This window comes from Ochotona princeps, chromosome 22 (genome assembly GCF_030435755.1).
Source record: "Ochotona princeps isolate mOchPri1 chromosome 22, mOchPri1.hap1, whole genome shotgun sequence".
In the NCBI taxonomy this organism is placed as follows: domain Eukaryota; kingdom Metazoa; phylum Chordata; class Mammalia; order Lagomorpha; family Ochotonidae; genus Ochotona; species Ochotona princeps.
In genome coordinates, this window is record NC_080853.1 from 17,256,230 (window position 1) to 17,275,932 (window position 19,703).

The following is a 19,703-nucleotide window of genomic DNA, read 5'->3' on the forward strand; positions in this document are numbered from 1 at the left end:
AAGAGAAAAATTGAGATTCTCTCAACACTCCCAGCTCACGAGGGCTCCTTTGCAATCTTGGGAACAGAGTCATTTCTTGCTTCCTTCCTTCCTTCTTTCCTCTCTCTCTCTTGCATTCTTTCTTTCTTTTTCCTTCTTTTTTTTCCTTTCAGGTTTTTTTTTTTCTTACTGTCTGCATCAATTGTGTAATTAATAGATTTGACCCACCCTTTGGTGGAAACTAGGAATTAAGGAGAAAAAAAATCACCACTGCCGTAGTGGATCTTCTTCAAGTTTTAACCTTTCTCTTCGGTCTGTTTGGTATCATTTGCTTTATTGAACTTTCAGGAAGATTTTGTACTTTGGTTAGTGAGAAAGAAAGGCTAATTTCTGTCATCTTACTAGCACCAGAAATTAAAAAAAAAACATGAATTTTGCTTCATGACAGGTTTATTTCTGTTTATGGAAAGAAACCACTCTACCCAAAGCCCAGGAGGTACTAGCTGCACAACTGTAGGCTGCATTTATCTACTATGACCTGTGCAGCTGCTGTGGGACTCCAAGAGTCACTCTGTCCATCTCCTTATTTCCAGACTGACGATTTCACATCTCTGTAGAAAGCCGCCTGCACTACTCTGTCCCATTTGCTAATGATTGTAGTTTGTATTTTCTGGAAAAAAGAGAGGCAATCAGAAGTTAGTTTCTACTTCTCCCTCTGCGGGTTACTGTGGATCAACTGTCCGTGCTCCTGCTGACGCAGGCAGGGATGTACCCAGGAGCTAAAGACGCCAACATCTGTGCCGCAGCCCCACGGGCACTGCCAAAAGCCACGCAGATTTAGCGGCAGCTGTGCCTCCAGCTGGAAGTATCCAGTACCGCTTGGGGCTGTGCACGCCCACTCCCATCATGCTCCAGATGCCAGGACACTCCAGAGATTTACCCAAAGGGGGTGTGGCAAATGGGGCTCCGCCTCTCTTTGAAAGTCAATCAAGCCCTGCCTAGACAAGCCCCCTAACCTATGCAGGGGTGACCCTGACCATGGCCAGTGGTGTCACTCAGGATGTTGCCATCACTCACTCCACAGTGTGTGTTTTCCCTTTGCCTTTAAATCTTGCTTTCCTGTTCACCTTTATCTGCGTCTCCTCCTTGAATTCTTTTGTGCTACAAGATAAGAACCTGGGTCTTGCCTAGACAAGACCTCCCCCACAAGGGATGGAGGTCGGCTTGCCCTGTGTGCTTTGGAGCCCATCCACCTTTGCCTACTCAGCAGTAGTGCTCGAGCCTCTGTCCTTTCTTTCTTCCTTTTTTTTTTTCCTTTATGATCAAGTGTCCCCTACCTATTGGTTCTCCTTATAGATGAAAAGAAAAATGTTATAATCCATGCTTTAAAAAAATTTATTATTGGGGGCCCGGCGCGATAGCATAGTGGTTAAGGTCCTCGCCTTGCACATACCGAGATCCCATATCGGTGCCGGTTCTAATCCCAGCAGCCCAGCTTCCCATCCGACTCCCTGCTTGTGGCCTGGGAAAGCAGTCGAGGACAGCCCAATGCCTTGGGACCCTGCACCAGTGTGTGAGACTTGGAGGAAATTCCTGGCTCCTGGCTTCAGATTGGCGCAGTACTGGCCGTTGTGGACACTTGGGGAGTGAACCATCGGACGGAAGATCTTCCTCTCTGTCTCTTCACTTCTCTGTATATCTGCCTTTCCAATTAAAAATAAATAAATCTTTAAAAGAATTTATTTTTGGAAAGGCAGATATACAGAGAAGTGAAGAGACAGAGAGGAAGATCTTCTGTCCGATGGTTCACTCCCCAAGTGACCACAACGGCTGGTACTGTGCCAATCCGAAGCCAGGAGCAGGAACTCTTCAGGGTCTCCCACGCGGGTGCAGGGTCCCAAGGCTTTGGGCCAACCTCGACTGCTTTCCTAGGCCACAAGCAGGGAGCTGGATGGGAAGCGGGACTGCTGGGATTAGAACTGGTGACCATATGGGATCCTTGCACGTTCAAGACGAGAACTTTAGCTGCTAGGCCACTGTGCTGGGCCTACTCCCATACATCTTATCCTTAATATTCTACCTAATGCTGTCCCAAACCAATATGAGCACTGGTTCAAGTCCCGGCTGCTCCGTTTCCAATCCAGCTCCCTGTTAATGGTGTGAGAAAACAGTGGAGGATAGCTAGAGTGACTGGGACTCTGCATCAATGTGGGAGACCTGGAGAAAACTCCAGACTCTTGGCAAAAGACCGTCCCCGCTCTGTTGTGGCCATTTGGGGAGTGAACCAAAGGATGGAAATATTCTCTCTCTCTCCTTCTCTATAAGTCTGACTTTCAAATTAAAAAAAAGAAAAAACATCAGAAGGGTGTAATCAGTAACTTCCTTCTATTTTAAATAAAGCTGGAAACTCAGAAGAGTGGGACGGCACCTTCTGGGCAGAAGTAAGCGTCTTGTTTGGTTTTAAAGAGGTACCGCCTTTTTTCATTCCACCTGGGACATGATGCTGAGTGGCTATTAGCCCGTTTAGCTGTGGCGTCATTGAACAACTCCCACACAGTTGCAGGGTCTGAAGGCCTTGGGTCATCTTCTACTGCTTTCCCAGGCCACAAACAGGGAGCTGGAAGGGCAGTAGAGCAGCCAGAATATAAACCAGCACCCATATAGAATACCAGTGCTTGCAAAGCGAGGATTTAGCCACTAGGCTATTGTGCTGGGCCCTTCCTCACTTTCTTGGACCAGCTTCAGTTTGGCTTTTATTCTCCTACACCACCCAAGTGGTCTTCTCAGGATCACTTTTGGCCTTTGTCAGTTCTCAGACTCTTACCTCGTCCTACAAGACAGTATCCCTGACAACGGAGAACTTCCTCCCTCTACTCTTCATGTGGCATCTGGAATATGGCCCTCTCTTGGTTCTCTTCTGGACTCACTGGTCCATTCTCCACTTTTTGGCTGATTTCTGTTGGAGGACATCCCTTCTCTCCCCCTCCCCACAGTGTTTAGCTGCCTGGTAATTTCTTGATCTGCATTACCCCTTGGGTAGTCCCACTCAGCCTCACAGGTTACTCTAAAACTTGGGTCCCGAGTTAAGACCTTTCCCCTCAACTTCACACTTGTTTACCAGATGTCTGTTAGCACTTGCACTTGAATGTCTGGTACATGTCCATCTTAATATGTGTGGAGCAGATGTATTTCCTGCCAAAACCTGCTCTCTTATCACTTCCTCATCTCAGCAAGTGGTAACTACAGCTCCCGGGAGTGCGGATCAAAAGTCTCTTAGTCATTCTTTTGTCATGGAAACTTTATGGAGGCATGGCTGGAGGTGGGAACAGTTTGTAAGCGCACCACTGAGTGAACACTCACCAAATGAATGCATTTGTACAGTCAGCTCACAAGAGACAAGCCCATTACCCCCCAAATCCCTCACATCTGCTTCTCAGTTCTGTGAAATTTAGTTCTTTGAAATCTAGGAAAATGGGCTCATACAGTTTACAGATTTTGTGATTGGTTTCTTTTCTCCAACATACTGCTTGTGAGATTCATTCATGTTAAGGCATGTCGATTCAGTTTGTCTGTTCTCCATGTTGTATGGTTCTTTGTGTAAAACTAGTATCTTCAGTCTCTTTTAAGTGGATGTTGGGATATCTTCCAGTTTGGGCCTATTACAGTTAACACTGTTATGACTAATCTGAGACAAGTCTTTTTGTGAATATACGCAAGCATTCCTGTTAGGTACTTATCTAAGTGGCAGTTATTCAACTTTAATGCATGCTCCAAATTTTTATGGTATTACAATCATGATTTACCAGTTTATATTACCATTAATAGTGTACAAAAGTACTAGTTGTTCTGTATCTTTGCCAATATTGTCTTTCCTTTTTTCTTCCCGCCCCCCCTTTCCTCCTTTCCTTTCTTCTTTCCCTTTTTCCTGTAACTATTCTGAGGAGTAAGCCATGGTATCTTGACTTTACACTGCATTTCTTAGAATTATTTTAAAAAAATTTCTCTGTTTCTCTTATTGATATTCAATTTTTCATCAAATTCTAGCATTCCTATCTTCCTAATTAACACAACTGTTTTCACCATCTCTGTCACTAACACCCGGGTCCATTCGCTCTGGTTTCCCCCATATTGTAATAGTGATTTCTGAAACGTGTGTACAGCCTCGCAGCTCCCTGAGCCTGTCTTTGTAACCTGGTCTGTATCTCCCCCATGGTAGCCATAGAGATGGCGCTTCAAATGTAAATCAGATCCTGTTACCCATCTCACAGAAGCCTCCAATGGCTTTCAGTGTTCCTCAGAATAAAAATCAAAGTCCTTGCAACTGGCCTACAAGTTTCTACTTGATTGATTTCCTGGGCTGGCCCAGGCTGAAGCCAGGAGCCAGGAGCTCTATCCTGGTCTCCGTCTTGATGTGAAGGGTCCAAGTAAGTGGACCATCATCAACTGCATTCCCGGGTGTGCATTAGCTGGAAGCTGGATCCCAAGTGGAGTAACCAGGGCTTGAATTGACACTCCAGTATGCAATTCCAGTGCCACAGTCAGTGGCACAACCCGTTGTGCCACAGTGCTGGGACCAGCATGACATTTTTGATTGGGCACAGAAATGTCTCATTTTATTTCCCATAGCTCCTTGCCTTAGCTATATCCAGAACTTCCATATTAGACCATTACCATTCCCCAGACACAAGGTGTACTTATACCCTCTCTGCCTTTGTGTTATTAGGTTAGGCCAGAATGCACGTTATTCATTCATTTTTTTTAAAAAAAGCAAGTATTGGTCTCCTTCCTTGTGCTTAACGCTGTGTTGTGCACCAGGACCCCGCAGATGGATATGACAAAATCATTGTCCTCAAGGGTCTTAGCCTGGAGGGGGAGAAGCACATTTCCCCCTTCACCTACTGAACCGCTCCTTTTCGATCAGAGCCAGATAAACTTTATGGCTGCCCTCCTACCTCTCATTGAGATCTCCTGCTTCTAATTACTCTCTCTCTTGCTTTCTTTCTGTGTTAAAATCAGCTGTGTGTGTGTGTTTTTTTTTTAAACACCTCTGCCCCTGGGCTGTGGGTTCCTGGACAGGAACGTTTTACCCCTTACTACACCTCTAAGAGCCTTTCGCCCTCTGCCTCCCATAGGGCAGGTTTCAGCGGCAACCGGTTGAGTTGGAAGAAGAAAGGAACACAGGAACCTAAACCTCGCTATCCAGCAGGAGGCATGAAGTCAAGGCAGGCAAGCGAAACTCCAGTGTGAGCATACTTCATGAAGGTTTTGGATAAATGGGATGAAAAGATAAGCTTACACGGACACAGAAAGTTTCAGATCTATGCGTTAAAAAGGGGAATAGGATAAGCTATGCATCCCACTCAAAAGGAAGCTCTTCATGCATGTTGGGGATCTACTTGTTTAAATTAATTCCAGATCTGTTTATTTCTTTATATAAACTCCAATTTGAGTCTCTAATGATCCAGCTGCCAGAGGCTAGCCAAATATTCCAAGGTCACTCTCCAGAAGAGGAATAGAACTTCCAGTACCCTTCACTTGTGCAAATATCAGGAGCTTAGAGGCCAAGGCAGCGGAGCTGGGAGGTTACTTAGAAATTATGAAATTCTTCCCACACATGGATTTGTCTAAGGCTATACAGCTATGCAAATTCACATGCAAGCAGATGAAGCTTCTGTTTATTCTTTTTTTTAAATTTCATTTTTTTTATTTGAAAGAATTGCAGAGAGAGAGAAAGGGAGAGACAGATACATCTTCCATCTGCCAATTCCCTTTCCAAATAGCTGTTACTACCGGCGCTCTGCCACAGCAGCTACTGCCAGAGACAGGAGCCAGGAGAGGAGAGACAGAGAGGAAGATCTTCCATCTGATGGTTTACTCCCCAAGCAGCTGCATGAGCCAGAGCTGAGTCAATCTGAAGCCAGGAGCCTGGAGCCTCCTCCTAGTCTCCCATGCAGGTGTAGGGTCTGAAAGGTTTTGGGCTAACCTCACCTGCTTTCCCAGGCCTTAAGCAGGGAGCTGGATGGGAAGCGGGGTTGCCAGGATTAGAATCAGCACCCATATGGGATCCCAGCTTGTTCAAGACGAGGACTTTAGCCACTAGGCTACTATACCAGGCCCTGTAACTCTACCTTTCAAATAAACAAATAAAAAGTTCCACATTATAGTTTCAGTACTTGTACCAACTAACTAGGGAACTTTGGTCTAGCCACTAACATTCACCCAGCTTTAGTTTCACTGTTAGGGAGAAAATGTTCAGTTCTAACCATTTATAACCTTCTTCCTTATTATCATTCCTCAGTAGATTCAGAGTAAGGTACATATAACAAAGAGGAGTTAACCTAACTCCTCACATTATTTGCTGCTCATTGGTTTAAGTAGCTAGTACTTCACTTAAATTCAAAATTATTGGATTATTGCTACTTTTTAAAATTTATTGATTACATTGCATTATGTGACACAGTTTTAGCTACTTTTTTTTAAAGATCTATTTTATATTTTATTGGAAAGCCAGATATACAGAGAGGAGGAGAGACAGAAAGATCTTCCATCCGATGATTCACTCCCCAAGTGGCCGCAATGGCTGGTGCTGTGCTGATCTGAAGCCAGCAGCCAGGAACTTCTTCCAGGCCTCCCACACGGGCACAGGATCCCAAGGCTTTGGGCCGTCCTCAACTGCTTTCCCAGGCCACAAGCAGGGAGCTGGATGGGAAGTGGAGCTGCTGGGATTAGAACTGGTGTCCATATGGGATCCCGGCGCGTTCAAGGCGAGGACTTTAGCTGCTAGGCCACTGTGCCAGGCCCGGATTATTGCTACTTTGTAACATCATTCCTGAGATGGAATTTACAACCATAAAATCCATCAATTCAATGATTTTAAAACTTAATTCAGAATTGTATATCCTGATATCCATGATCTAAATTTAAAAAATTTCTGTCCCCTGAAAAGAATCCTGTGCAGTTGACATTACTGATGTACTTCACTTCCCAACTCTGTCTTTGAGTTGTCTAATCTGGGCATTTCACATCCAGGGAATCATTTGATATGTGGTTCTTTGTGATTGGCTGCTTCTCTTTCGCACGCGAAGGTATTTATTGTTATAGGAAAGGCAATATAGAGAGGGAAGGAAATACAGAGAAAGATCTTCTGTCCACTGGCTTACTCCCTAAGTGGCCACAATGGCCAGAGCTAAGCCAATCAGAAGCCAGGAGCCAGGAGTTTCTTCCAGATCTCCCATGTGGGTACAGGTTCCCAAGGCTTCGGACCATTCTTTACTGCTTTCCCAGGCCACAAGCAGGGAGCTAGTTGGGAAATGGAGCAGCCAGGACACAAACTGGTGTCCACATGGAATTCCATTGCGCCGGGGCACTAGCTGTTTCTTTTACTTATGTTTTCCAGGGTTATTTGTGTAGTACTATGTATCAGGACTTCATTTTAAAAAAATATTTATTTATTTTTTTGGAACAGCAGATATACAGAGAGATGAAGAGACAGAGAGGAAGATCTTCCGTTCGATGATTCACTCCCTAAGCACCTGCAACGGCTGGAGCTGAACCAATCCAAAGCCCGGAGTTGCAAGCCTCTTCCAGGCCTCCCACACGGGTTCAGAGTTCCAAAGCTTTGGGCCTTCCTTGACTGCTTTCCCAGGCCACAAGCAGGGAGCTGGGTGTGAAGCGGAGCAGCCAGGATTAGATCCGGCGCCCATATGGGATCCCGGGCACATGCAAGGCGAGGACTTTAGCCGTTACACTATTGCGCCGAGCCCTTCATTTTGTTTTTTTTTAAGATTGATTTCTTAAATGGATTTTATTTCTTTCTTGAGTGGACTTAGCCACTGAGCAATCCTGCTAGACCCGGTACTTCATTTTAAAAAAAATGTATCTGTTTGAAAGGCAAGATGAGAGAGAAGGAGAAATTTTCTAGCCACTGGTTAAGTCTTGAAAAACTACAACAGCAGGGGTTAAGCCAAGTTCAAGCCAGGAGGCAGGATCTCCATACAAGTCTCCCGAGGGGGTCAGGAGCTCAAGGACTTGGGGTGTCATGTGCTATCTGCCAGGTGCACGAGCAGGAAACTGAACCGGAAGCGCAGAGAAACTGGAATTCCCTTTGTTCTGTCACTAAGTTTATTTTCTAGACTTAAACAGTCCTCACCTGTCTTTCTAGTGTCATTTACCACTGCTCCTCCATTTCTCAGCCACACTGGGCTAGTTACCTTCCCTAAAATCTACTCTGCTGGAGCTGGCATCCATTTGGACTAGTGTTGAAGACGCTCCTGAGTGCCTGGATTTGCTGTCTGGCTCCAGCTCCTCATCCCAGCTTCCTGCTGATACAGACCCACCGAGGTAGGGATGATGGCTCCAGGTAACTGGGTTCCTGCTACCCACACAGAAGACCTGGCTTTGTTCCCTGCCTAGCCCCACATGTGGCAGGCGTTTGGGGAGTAAAGAGCAGATGGGAGCCAACTAGAGGTAGGAGTGAACCAGGAGAAGGGGCTCTGTCTGTCCTTCTCACCTCTCTGCCTCTCAAATAAATAAAATATATTTTTAAAAAATTTACTTTGCTCTTTTCTAACTCTTGCCATTACTGGAGCTTTCTTGCCTACTTTTCCTTTTTGTGCCTGGTCAGATGTCTTTCTCCTGCCTTCGCCCACAGATTACACCGATTTCCTTCCATTTTAGAAGAGCAAAAGCAGAAAAATTAAGACACAAAGGCTGGGCACTGGTTCTGTCTTTTTCTTCTTCTCTATAAGCACAGTTCCTCATCTAAAATGTAGAGAATATATTTCTTACAAGATGTCAGTGAGTATTAAATGAAAAAAAAATTCCAAAAAAACAGAACAATATGTAGATCACAACATAGCTTTTTGACTTGTGCATTTTTTTCCAGTGACTGAGACACCCTGTGCTGCATTAATTCTGTTTGCATATAGTTCACTTTTATGAGAAAAAACACAGGGTTCCTTAAGAATGACCAAGAATAATCGTGCATCTTTCAAAGCAGACCACATAAAGCCTTGTGTCATGTGCGTTCCTGATAAACACTCATCCACTGAATACATACACTGATGGTGTGAGACTCAAGGCCTTTGTCTTTGTTTTTCACTTGCCTGGCTTCCTAAACCTCTTCCTTTTTGTGAGTCTTCATGGAAAACAGGGTCCTGCCTTCTGCAAGAGAAGCTGAAGATCTCTGAACGTTCCCTCTTCCCTGCCCCTTGCAGCTGAGGCACACGTAACATGGCTTGGACTTGGTCCTTTGGGGCTCCCACCCACATGACTTAGAATCTAAGGACGCTAAATCTTGGCCAAATGATGTGAAGACACAGCAAACAGGGGAGACTGTATGAAGAGTGGTTATGTGCATTCTGTGGTGAGAGTAGTGGTTCTGGCTGTGGTTGTTCCTATGGTGGGACTTTGCAGTCTCTATTTCTGATCTCAGTTAGCTGAACTTTCGTTTTCAGAACTGGCTTCTGTTGCTTGCAACTAAGAATCTTGCCTTACTTACGAAGCAAAAATTCCAAGACAAGGAAAAATCAGGGTGTCTTTTGCTGTTTCCATGGTATACTCTGTGTTGCTGCCATTACTCTGCTATTAAAAAATATGTTCTTATAGTTAATAAGAGACATAGAAAAACAGTAGAAAAAAGAATTTCAAAGTCAAGTTAGGACCACATGGTTCACATAGGAGTCCAAATTAATTCAATTAATATAGGAAATGTTTAAAAAAGAACAATGAGATGGTCAGGTTCATTTTAAAATTTTATTTGAGAAGCAAAGAGACAGAAAGACAGACTTTCCTCTTTTGGTTCACTCCCCAAATGCCACAGAACTAGGGCTGGTCCAGATTGAAGCCAAGAACCTGGAACTCAGTCCAGGTGTCGAATGTAAGTGACAGACTAAAGGACTAAAGGACTTGAACCATCAACTGCTGCTCGCAAGATGTACACTGGCAGGAAGCTGGCAGAACTTGGAATTTGAATCAGGCACCCTTCTGGAATGTAGGCCTCCCAAACTGCCACACCAAATGCCCATCAAATGTATGTTTTTTATCATCATGTAGAAGGTCCACTAGAACCTAGAGGAGGGCGAGTGTTTGGTGCAGCAGGTGAGACACCAGTTGGTGCCTGGGTTTGAATCCTGGCTTGTTCTTGGTTCTAGCCTGCTGTTAGTAATGCAGACTCTGGGGGCCTGCAAACTTGGATCCCTGCCCCAAGGTGGGAAACCCGGATTGAGTTTTAGGCTCCCTGGTCCAGCCCCTGTTAAATGTAGGCATTTGGAGAATGAACCACATGGAAGATCTCTGGCTGCTTGTTTTTTTTTGTTTTTGTTTTTGTTTTGTTTTGTTTTCTCTCTCTCCTTTTCAAATGAAAAAAAAAAAAATAACATAGAGATTACAGAGTAGGAGGAGACAGAGGCAGTGGCGATTGCCTCAGTCTAAAGAGCAGCCTAAAGGCCTGGGAACGCAGTAGAGGATGGCCCAAGGCCTTGGGACGCTGCACTTGCGTGGGAGACCTCGAAGAGGATCCTAGGCCACAGCAGGGAGCTGGATGGGAAGTGGAGCAGCTGGGACATGAACTGGCACTCATACGGGATTGCAGCGCATGCAAGGCAAGGACTTTCGCCACTAGGCTATTGTGCCAAGCCCTACGTTTTATTTTCAAAATGTATTTGTAATTTCATTTGAGGGGTGGGGAGGAGGAAGGATAGAGAAAGAGAGAGAGAGGGAGAGAAGAGAAATCATCCTTCTAAACTAAATATTCCCTAAATGCCTACAACACCCAGGACTGGGCCAGGCTGTAGCCATGAACTCAGAATTCAATTCAGGTCTCCCCTGTAGGGCAGTTGAAATACAAACCAGAACCAAGATGCAATACTGGCATAGCAGGTAAAGCTGCTACCTGCTATGCCAGAACACCAACCTCCCATCTTACCTTCTAATTTCACATTTTCCATGACCTTTTTGAATCTCCCTCATAGTTATTAAGTAAACACTTATCATCTTACATATTTAATTCTTACAGCACCTCAATGAGGTATTGTTTTTCTTATATCTTCTGTGTATTTTTCTATTATACTTTTTATGAATGAAGAAACTGAGACTAAAAGAAATGAAACATTTGGCTCAGAGAAGTAAGACTTGAAAGTCATGGCAAAGCACATGCTCTTAAAAATAAAGTGATAATAAAAAACAAACAAAAAATAAAGTGATATTGCTTCTCCAGGAAAACCACCCCGGAGAGGCAGTATTTGAAGCCAGGGAAGTCAGTAGGTTCCACAGATAAGGTCTAGAGTTCAAAGAGCAAACTAAAGGGGCTGAGAAATGGAGTTCCATCTTCCAAGGCAAACGGAGTCCAGTAACAAAGGGATTGAAACAAGCAGCCAGAATAGGTTTATACATCCCAGAAGGATCTCAGAAGTTAGGGTGCAAAGGGAATTCTAGCCTACCCAATTGCAGATCTCATGACAATCAGAGTTTGCTAGGGACCTTTGAGTAGTTTACAGAGAAGGGGATTGAAGAGGGAGCAGGAGTGGGAGCTGGGAGGTGCAAGTGAAGGGTACGGGCCGCCTTTCCAGAAGTTTGCCAAGTAAGGGAAATAACGCCAATGACATAAAGAATGTATTGATGTTATTAAAGAATGATTTGCTGATTCCCTATGACTTGGATTGTACACATTCAGAAATGCTCCTGCCTCTTCTTCTGTCCCTGTTACACCATGGACAAACACACCTGGCAGCTGTGAATGTTGTTTGTTTTGGTTGTGGACAATTTGTTTTCCTTGGTTACATGTTTTGAATGCCTCAGGTGATCCCATCTGTCTTTGGAGGATGGGATGCACTCCCCTCCCTGCCCCAACTCTATCGTGCTTTCCACAGAAGTCAGATAAGCATTCAGTTCTCAGAGCAATTCAGGCAAAACATGCACATTCCCAGGTTATTAGACATCCAGGTCCTTTGTCTAGTTAGCCTCCTACCCCCTCTTCCCAAACTGGCAGATCTGGGAAAAGAAAAGAATGGAATGGCCACTTCCAACCTCCTGGGAGAGGGTGTTCCAGCCGGGGAATCTGGCTTCACAGTGAGCTGAGTGAGACCTTCCTTTGCTAGCAACCCCCCACATACAAATCCAGTTCTTTTGGGGGGTGATGCTGGACAGTCACTAGCAGCGCCGCCGTCCACCTGTGCACAGGAAGATGCCCATGGCCACGCCAGCGATGATGAAACTGCCCACCAGCACACCCAGGACTAGTGAAGTATAGGAGCGCCCCGTTTGGCTCCCTGCAAGAAGGTACAAAGTTAGCCTGAAGAACATATGCCAAGGGATTCCTGCCCTCAAGGGGAAGAGGAAAAGTTCATCAAACAACTTGGGGGCTGCCCTATCCCCAACCCCTAGGCCTGGCCTCTTGTGGACAGAAGGATCCAACCTTTAGGTTGGTCCCATTGCCTGGAATCCAGCACCCCCACCCTCCTCCCAGCACACAGGCAGGGCCCATTCCCAGCGTACCTTTCAGATTTCCCCCAGCCAAGTGTTTGTGCACGTACTGCACACACGTGTCCTCCAGGAACTCCCGCAGTTCGTACCGAGTCTGGTTGTAGGTATTGAGCTGCTTCATGGTGTAGGTGGCCACCTGGGAAGGGTTCGAGGAGCCAGCCACCCACAGGGCTGTCTCTGGTTGGAAACTCATGAAGGAGCTCCCATTCACAGCCACATTAAAGAAGACGCGGGCCTTGGAGTCCTCTGGTAGCAGCTCGCAGCCCGCGTAGCAGCGGATCGTTAGAGGAACTGTGGGGGGGGGGAGGTGGGGAATCAGGGTCAGAGGGGGGCCATACAAGGCGGGGTGTCTGGAGCCTCAGGGGTGCTCATATGGTGGTGGTGGTGGGTGTGTGAAGGAGGCTGTATGGGGAGAGTCCTGAGACAATGAAGAAAACAGGGAGACTGAGAGAAAAAAGGAGGCACTTCAAGGGTGAGGGTGCGAGGGTTTTGAGGGGGAGAACCAGGGGTCTTTGAGGAGAAGGGGTGGAGGACTATGGGAGGTTGTTAGGAGCGAGGTCATCAGCCTGCCTGAGGAGAGGTGGCAGGGGACTGAGGGGTTGAGGGACTGTGTATGAAAGAAAGGAGTTGGAAAGTCTGTGAGGCCAGGGTTGCCCGGGTTGCCCCACTCCTTTAGCTAGGACACCCACTCTTTTGGCCACCAGTGTCCTCTAGAGACCAAGGCACCAGAACAACCAGGGGAACAGCGCAGACTACGGCCACCCACCCACACGCCCCGCCCTCCACAAGGCCTTGCCCCCACAATCCCCTTACAGGCCACATGCCGCTCCCGATGCACCAGCATCACGAGGCCATGGAAGCGCTTCAGGTACTGCTGCAGGAGCCTCTCGGTGAACGCCCAGCTCTCGGGATCCTGCAGGGGCTGCAGCTGGAGGAATGTGGCGTTGGTGCCGAGGCCTTCCAGCTTGTGAGTCAGGTGCCCCCCCAGCGACGCGTTGCCCTGGTACCACACGTGGTTGGGATTGCGGAAGTAGGAGAAGTGGAGCATGTGGAGGCCCTGCAGGCCTGGGGGCACAACGTTGGCGGGTCAGGGAGCTAATAACCCCCTGCCACCACTCACCTTGGCCCCATAAACCACCCTCCCACCTCCACTCCTGATGGGATGATTAGGTTTGTTTTACAGAAGAAGAAGCCGAGGCCCACAGGGGAAGTGTTCCCTTGTCACCACAACAAATCATGACCTATGATCAAATCCCCTGGGTCATGGGTCGTGGTGCCTGTCCCCTCTGCCACTGCCCTATTTAGGCCATACCAGTGCTCACCTGGACTGGGGTTCCCTACCTCCCCCTTGCCCCTTCTTTCTTTCTCGCTTCAGTTCCTTCTAATCTGGTATCCACCTGGTCCCCTGCAACAGCCTGAATCAGATCATAGTCTTCTGTAGCGTCCTAAGTGACACACCCCTCCCCCATCCAAAGGAAATAAAGCCCATCAAGTGGTTATTAGGACCTGGGCCCTATGCTTTGCGCACATGAGTGTCTTATTGTGCCTCCCCCTTCCCCACCAACAGTTTGATGTAACAGCGGCTATCATTAGCCCCAGTGTATGCCGGAAGCTGAGGCTAGGATGGTATGACAGAGCCAAGCTTTGCAGGCAGGCAGGCCAAGGCTGGCTCTGTCCCTCCCATGCTGTGCCTGTCTCCCCTATAGGGTACCTGTCCCCAGGATCCAGCCCGACACTGTCAGCCCAGCATTTGTGGTAGCTGCACTTTCTGCCCTTGTATCTGTATGCCTAGACTCAGGACATTCCTTGGGGTTTCTTGTTCTGCCTTCCAGTCGCTATCTCCAGGTAGTGCGTGCGCGCGTGCGCGCGCGCGCACACACACACACACACACACACACACACACTGTTTTCTATCTGTGTGGATAAACCCTAGATGCTGCTCCATGACCTGATGCCCTCCTGTGTAGAATCAAGATAATATTTACCCACCCCGTGGAGTTTTGCGGATGGTTAAACGACTCAAAGCATGCCTGACCTACTTCTAAAGTTGGTAGGAAATGGCATGTAAAGGAAAGTTGATTTGGGTGCAAAATATTTTGAAACTCATGTGTGTGAGGGGCCTTTGAAAGATTCAAGGAAAGTTAAGGTTTACGAAAAAAGTATGGGTGGATTTTTTTGTGTGTGGGGTAGGGCACCAAGATAAAAAACTTAACTTTTAAATTCCATGCCCACAAACTTTTGGAAGCACCTGCCAGGTTAACCCCAGTGGGAGCTATGGGGCTATGGGAGAGGGCAGAGAAACCGGGGTGCAAACACCCATTTAACGGGGTGCTGCTCTTGTTACCTCACAAACTCTCCTATTAGTCATAGCCTCTCCCCCAACTCCCAGTTCTACTTTCCCAGCTGGACCCAGTCTTCCTTGGTCTTCCCTTTCTGCCTCAACCATCCCCGATTGGTCCATCCCCAGCTCTCCCCACATCTGAGTGGTTTCTTAGCTTTGTTGGGGGACCCTGTCACCCTCACCTACAGCTCCCCCTCTCCAGACTTCACTCCCTCTCTCTCAGACTAATTCCTTCCCCTCCTTCTCCATTTTCCGCTTGTCTAGTTTCCCCAGCCTCCTCTGTCCCCCCCTTTCTTTCCCCGGGGGGCTTCACTGTACTTGCTCATTTTGACTTTGGGACAGATGCGGGCAGACCCACAGACAGCGATCCAGCTTGCTGCACTCCAGGGAAGACGCGCTCCTCCTCCTGTCTTGCCGGAGCGCGCCCAGCGCCCAGCGCCCAGACAGACCCAAAGTCTCTAGTACATTCCCCAGGCACAAGCAACTCCTCCCCTCATGACTTACCCTCTGAAGTTTCCTGACTACAAAGGGCCCGGTGGGGCAGGAAAAGTAGCAGCAACAAAGGCAGTAAGGTTGGCAACATCCTGAGGCCGAGGCTCTGGATCCCACCTGGGCAAGCTGTGGGTGCCCTGGCTGCAGCGGAGGGTGAGCAGAGGAGGATGGAAGAAGGCCAGGGAATGGGAGGGAGCAAGAGGGTATCCAGCTTATAAAGTTATTCCGACTCCCTCTCATTTCCTACCGGGGGCGGGGCTCTCTCCCGGCCTCCCCCGGCCCCGCCCTGCCTCGGGCCCTCCAGCCGCGACCTGCGTTTTTCCCTTTCCCTAGGGCTGCTTCCGAGTCAGGAGGAGCTAGCTGGGAGCCGAAAAGGGGAGAGGGCTGGATGAGGAATCCTGCCCCTGCTGAGTCACCCGCGGGGTGGGGCTTCTGTGTGTGTGGCTAGGAACAGACTCTAGGGTAGGAAGAACAGCAGGTTGCTGGCGGGGAAATTGAGGCCCAGGGCGGTGCAGACCTGCACGATGGTGGTAACATTTTTACCAGAAGGAGAAGTAAATGACAGTGACAGTCAGGAATCCTACTTTGAGAAGAAGCAGCTCAGGGGCAGCTGCTGGTTGTGGTAGGAGAGAATTACAAGCAGTCTGTGTCCACTTCGCTGGAGAACTGGTTACATAAAGCTGTATTTCTCAAACTGAGGTCATCCCCTATATTAGTGGACAAAAAAACAGTTGGATAGTTATGATTACCAGCTTTTCTAAAAGAAATGAAATAGAAGGGAATGACAAATTTTAGCACATCATCCTTAGTTGTTATTAAAAAAATTTTTTTTAAAGATCTGTTTTTAGTTGAAAGGCAAAGACAGAAGCAGAGACAGAGAAAAGCTTCCATCCACTGGTTTACTCCCCAAATGGCCTCAGAGGCCCAGGGCTGGACCAGTCTGAGGCCAGGAGTTCAGAGGTTCTTCCATGGCTCCCATGTGGGTGCTGGGTCCCAAGGACGTGGACCTTCCCCTGCTGCCTTCTCAGGCCATTAGCAGGAACCTGGATTGGAAGTGGAACAGCCGGAACTGAAATTTGAGTCCATATGGGGTATTGGTGCAACAGATGGTGGCTTAGCATACCACACCATGATGCTGGCCCTAAGTAGATCATCCTTAAAAAGGGAAGCATTATTTTATGAAATTTTCATATTTATTCAGTCATTAGGTATATGCATTTGGTTTGGGTTTTTCTTTTTTAAGATTTATTTATTTATTTTTATTACAAAGTCAGATATACAGAGAGGAGAGATAGAGAGGAAGATCTTCCATATGATGACTCACTCCCCAAGTGGCCTCAACGGCTGGTGCTGTGCTGATCTGAAGCCAGGAGCCAGGAACTTCCTCCAGGTCTCCCACACAGGTGCAGGATCCCAAAGCATTGGGCCATCCTGACTGCTTTCCCAGGCCACAAGCAGGGAACTGGATGGGAAATGGAGCTGCTGGGATTAGAACTGACGCCCATATGGGATCCTGGCATGTTCAAGGTGAGGACTTTAGCCACTAGGCCACTGTGCTGGGCCCTGCATTTGGTTTTGTAAACGCATGTTTCTATGATGGGTTGTGGATAGCAATGTAAAATGTATCTTTTTTCAGATTATTCATTTGTTTTCATCTACTTGAAAGGCAGGACATCCCATATATGCCTGTCCACAGAGAGCACCTGCTGTGGGGACTGGGTTGGGGCCGAGAGCTGCGGGACAATGCTGCCTTTATGTCTTACATGTTTCTCCCCAGAGAAAGAATTGATGTTGTAGTGAACTCTGGGAAAAGCTTTGGACACATAGGAGGCTGCTTCCTCTAAACTAAATACATAAGCGTGCAACAGCATCCTTGTTAGGTCCAGTGCAATGGCTCAATTAGCCAATCTTCTCCCTGCAAACACAGGCATCCCATATGGACACCTGTTCATATCCCGGCTGCTCCACTTCCTCTCCAGTTCCCTGCTTGTGGCCTGAGAGAGCAGTCGAGGACAGCCCAAAGCCTTGGGCACTCACACCCATGTGGAAGACTTGGAAGAAGATCTGGCTCCTAGCTTCAGATTAGCGCAGCTGCAGCCATTTTGGCCATCTGGGGAGTGAACCAGTGGATGGAAGACTTTTCTCATTGCCAATTCTATGGATATGACTTTTATAAATAGAATTTGTATGAAAATTTCACATTTGATATGTGAAATATATTGCAAACACATCGCCATCCTTGCTACTCAGTAGAAGAAATAAAATATCACCAGTAGAAATAAAGTTTCATGTGTACACCTCCCAACTTCCTCTCTCCCACCCTGCCTTAGCCAGTGAAGTAACCACTTCAAGTGGAAATGTGCTGTTTTTCATTTCTTTATATTTATACTACATATGTATGTGTCACTAAACTGTATACATATAGTGTTGTATATTTTGAGTTTTATATAAATGATGTGAAAGTGTATCTATTGCTTGATAATTTGTTTTTGTCATTTTAAAAAAAGATTTCACTAATTTGGAATGTAGAGTTACAGAGAGAGAAAGAGAGAGAGAGAGCTATCTTCCATTTGCGGGTTAACTCTCTAACTTCTGTGGTAGTCAGAGCTGGGTTGGTCCACAACTAGGAATCAGGAATTTCTTCCAGGTCTCACACGTGAGTACAGGGGTCACAGCACTGGACCATCCTCCACTGCTTTCCCAGGCATTTTAGCAGGGAGCTATACTGGAAGTGGAGCAGCTGGGACTCAAACCAGCACCCATACAGCATTACAGCCAGTGGCTTCACTTGCTGTGCCACAGCACTGGCTCCTGCTTTCTTCATTCAGCTTATTAATGAAATTCATCCTTGCTACTATGTGGTTCTGTTCATTTTCACCACTCAAAGCATTTCATTTAGGGAATACACCATGGTACATTTACCTCTTCTCCGGTGTGCTAGGCTTTTTTCCGTGTTTTGCAATTATCAACAGTGCTGGGATGAACCTTCTTGTGTTTGATTCCTTGTGCACATGCCGGGGAGTTCTTGGAGGTGCAAACCTGGGAGAAGGGCTGCTGAGTCAGAGGGTGTATGCATCATTGGCTTAATCTGCCCAACTGACAGGGAGTATGTGCCAATCCCCATTGCCAGCGGGAGAGGAGAGTTTCCTGGCTTCACATCCTTGCCAGCCCTTGGCATGGTCAGCTGGTTGAGGCTGAAGTAGCACCTTGTTTTGGTTTAGCTGTGCATTCATCCGGCTCCTAAGCGAGCTTGTGCATCTTTTTTCTCCCCTGAAGGTTTGAAGGGTGCTTTGGGATGGGGAGTAATAAGGTAGATGATTGAGTCCACTTGGACCTGAGCACTGTGCATCTTCCATCTGCATAGGTGAGGCCTGGGTCGTTGCGGCTAAAAGGGAATCCACCCTTGGTAGGGCTAAGGACATGGAAGCCTTTCCTGTTCAGCTTCGTCACGGATGGAGGTGGTGGCGGTGGCAGTAACAGCAGTAAACAGCTGTCTCTCCTGCTCCCTTCTTATGTGCCAGAGCCCAGGAAGGTAAGCAGGAAGACAACAACCAAGGTCATGATTATAGGTAACACTGGTTGTGGGCCACAGCCAGTGCCCAGCTCTTTATAGAAATAATTTCCCTTGATGCGTACACCAGCCTTCATTAGCATTCCTAATAAAGAAACAGAGGCTCCAAGCAGTTAAGTGACTTACCTAAGGCCACACAGTAAAAGCTACAATTGAGCCTGAGATGCCAAAGTGCATGAACTTAACTCCCAAACAGTGTCTCTCAAAATGTCTGTGTCTGGGGACCACATCATGACCTAGTGGGTAAAGCTGCTGCCTGTGATGCCAGCATCCCAGATGGGTGCCAGTTTGTGTCCTAGCTGTTCTGCTTCCTATCAGTCCCCTGTTAACAGCCTGGGAAAAGTAGTAGAAAATGACCCAGGGGTTTGGAGCCCTGTCAAGAAGAAGCTTCTACTCTGGTCCAGCCCAGGCCAATGTGTCCATTTGAGCAGTGAATCAGAGGATGGAGGATCTCTCTGCTTCTCCCTTTCTCTTTATAAAGCTATTTATACATACAATTTATTTATTTTTATTGGAAAGGCAGATTGACACAGAGAAGGAGAGACAGAGAGAAATCTTTTGCATCTGCTGGTTCACTTCCCAAGTGGCTGCAATGACTGAAGCTGGGCTGCTCCGAAGCCAGGAGCCAGGAGCTTCTCCCAGGTTTCTCACATGGGTGCAGGGTCCCAAGGGTTTGAGCCATCCTCTACTGCTTTCCAGACAATAAGCAGGGAGCTGGGTGGGAAGTGGAGCAGCTTGGATATGAACTGGCACCCAGTTCATATGGGATTCCGGCACATGCAAAGCGAGGACTTTAGCCACTAGGCTACTGCACCAGGCCCTGCTACACTTTTCAAACAC

General features: G+C 47.2%; 1 protein-coding gene across 1 annotated transcript; it reads right to left on the bottom strand.

Annotated features, from left to right (window-relative positions):
* Positions 1–10,551: 10,551 nt before the first annotated feature.
* Positions 10,552–15,423, bottom strand: PROCR (protein C receptor). The gene is made up of 4 exons (XM_004585755.2): positions 15,305–15,423; positions 13,273–13,524; positions 12,472–12,750; positions 10,552–12,245 (listed from the first exon to the last, which is right to left on the bottom strand). Exons 1-4 carry the CDS (start codon positions 15,381–15,383, stop codon positions 12,127–12,129), a joined length of 729 nt encoding a protein of 242 aa, XP_004585812.2. The 5' UTR covers positions 15,384–15,423; the 3' UTR covers positions 10,552–12,126.
* Between the last annotated feature and the right edge of the window lie 4,280 nt (positions 15,424–19,703).

Excerpts from the sequence above, each read along its gene's own strand:
- PROCR (XM_004585755.2), bottom strand. The coding sequence starts at position 15,383 with ATGTTGCCAACCTTACTGCCTTTGTTGCTGCTACTTTTCCTGCCCCAC. Across the intron at positions 12,751-13,272 it reads TCGGGAGCGGCATGTGGCCT|TTCCTCTAACGATCCGCTGC; the intron begins GTAAGGGGATTG and ends CCCCCCCCACAG. Across the intron at positions 12,246-12,471 it reads GGCTGGGGGAAATCTGAAAG|GGAGCCAAACGGGGCGCTCC; the intron begins GTACGCTGGGAA and ends ACCTTCTTGCAG.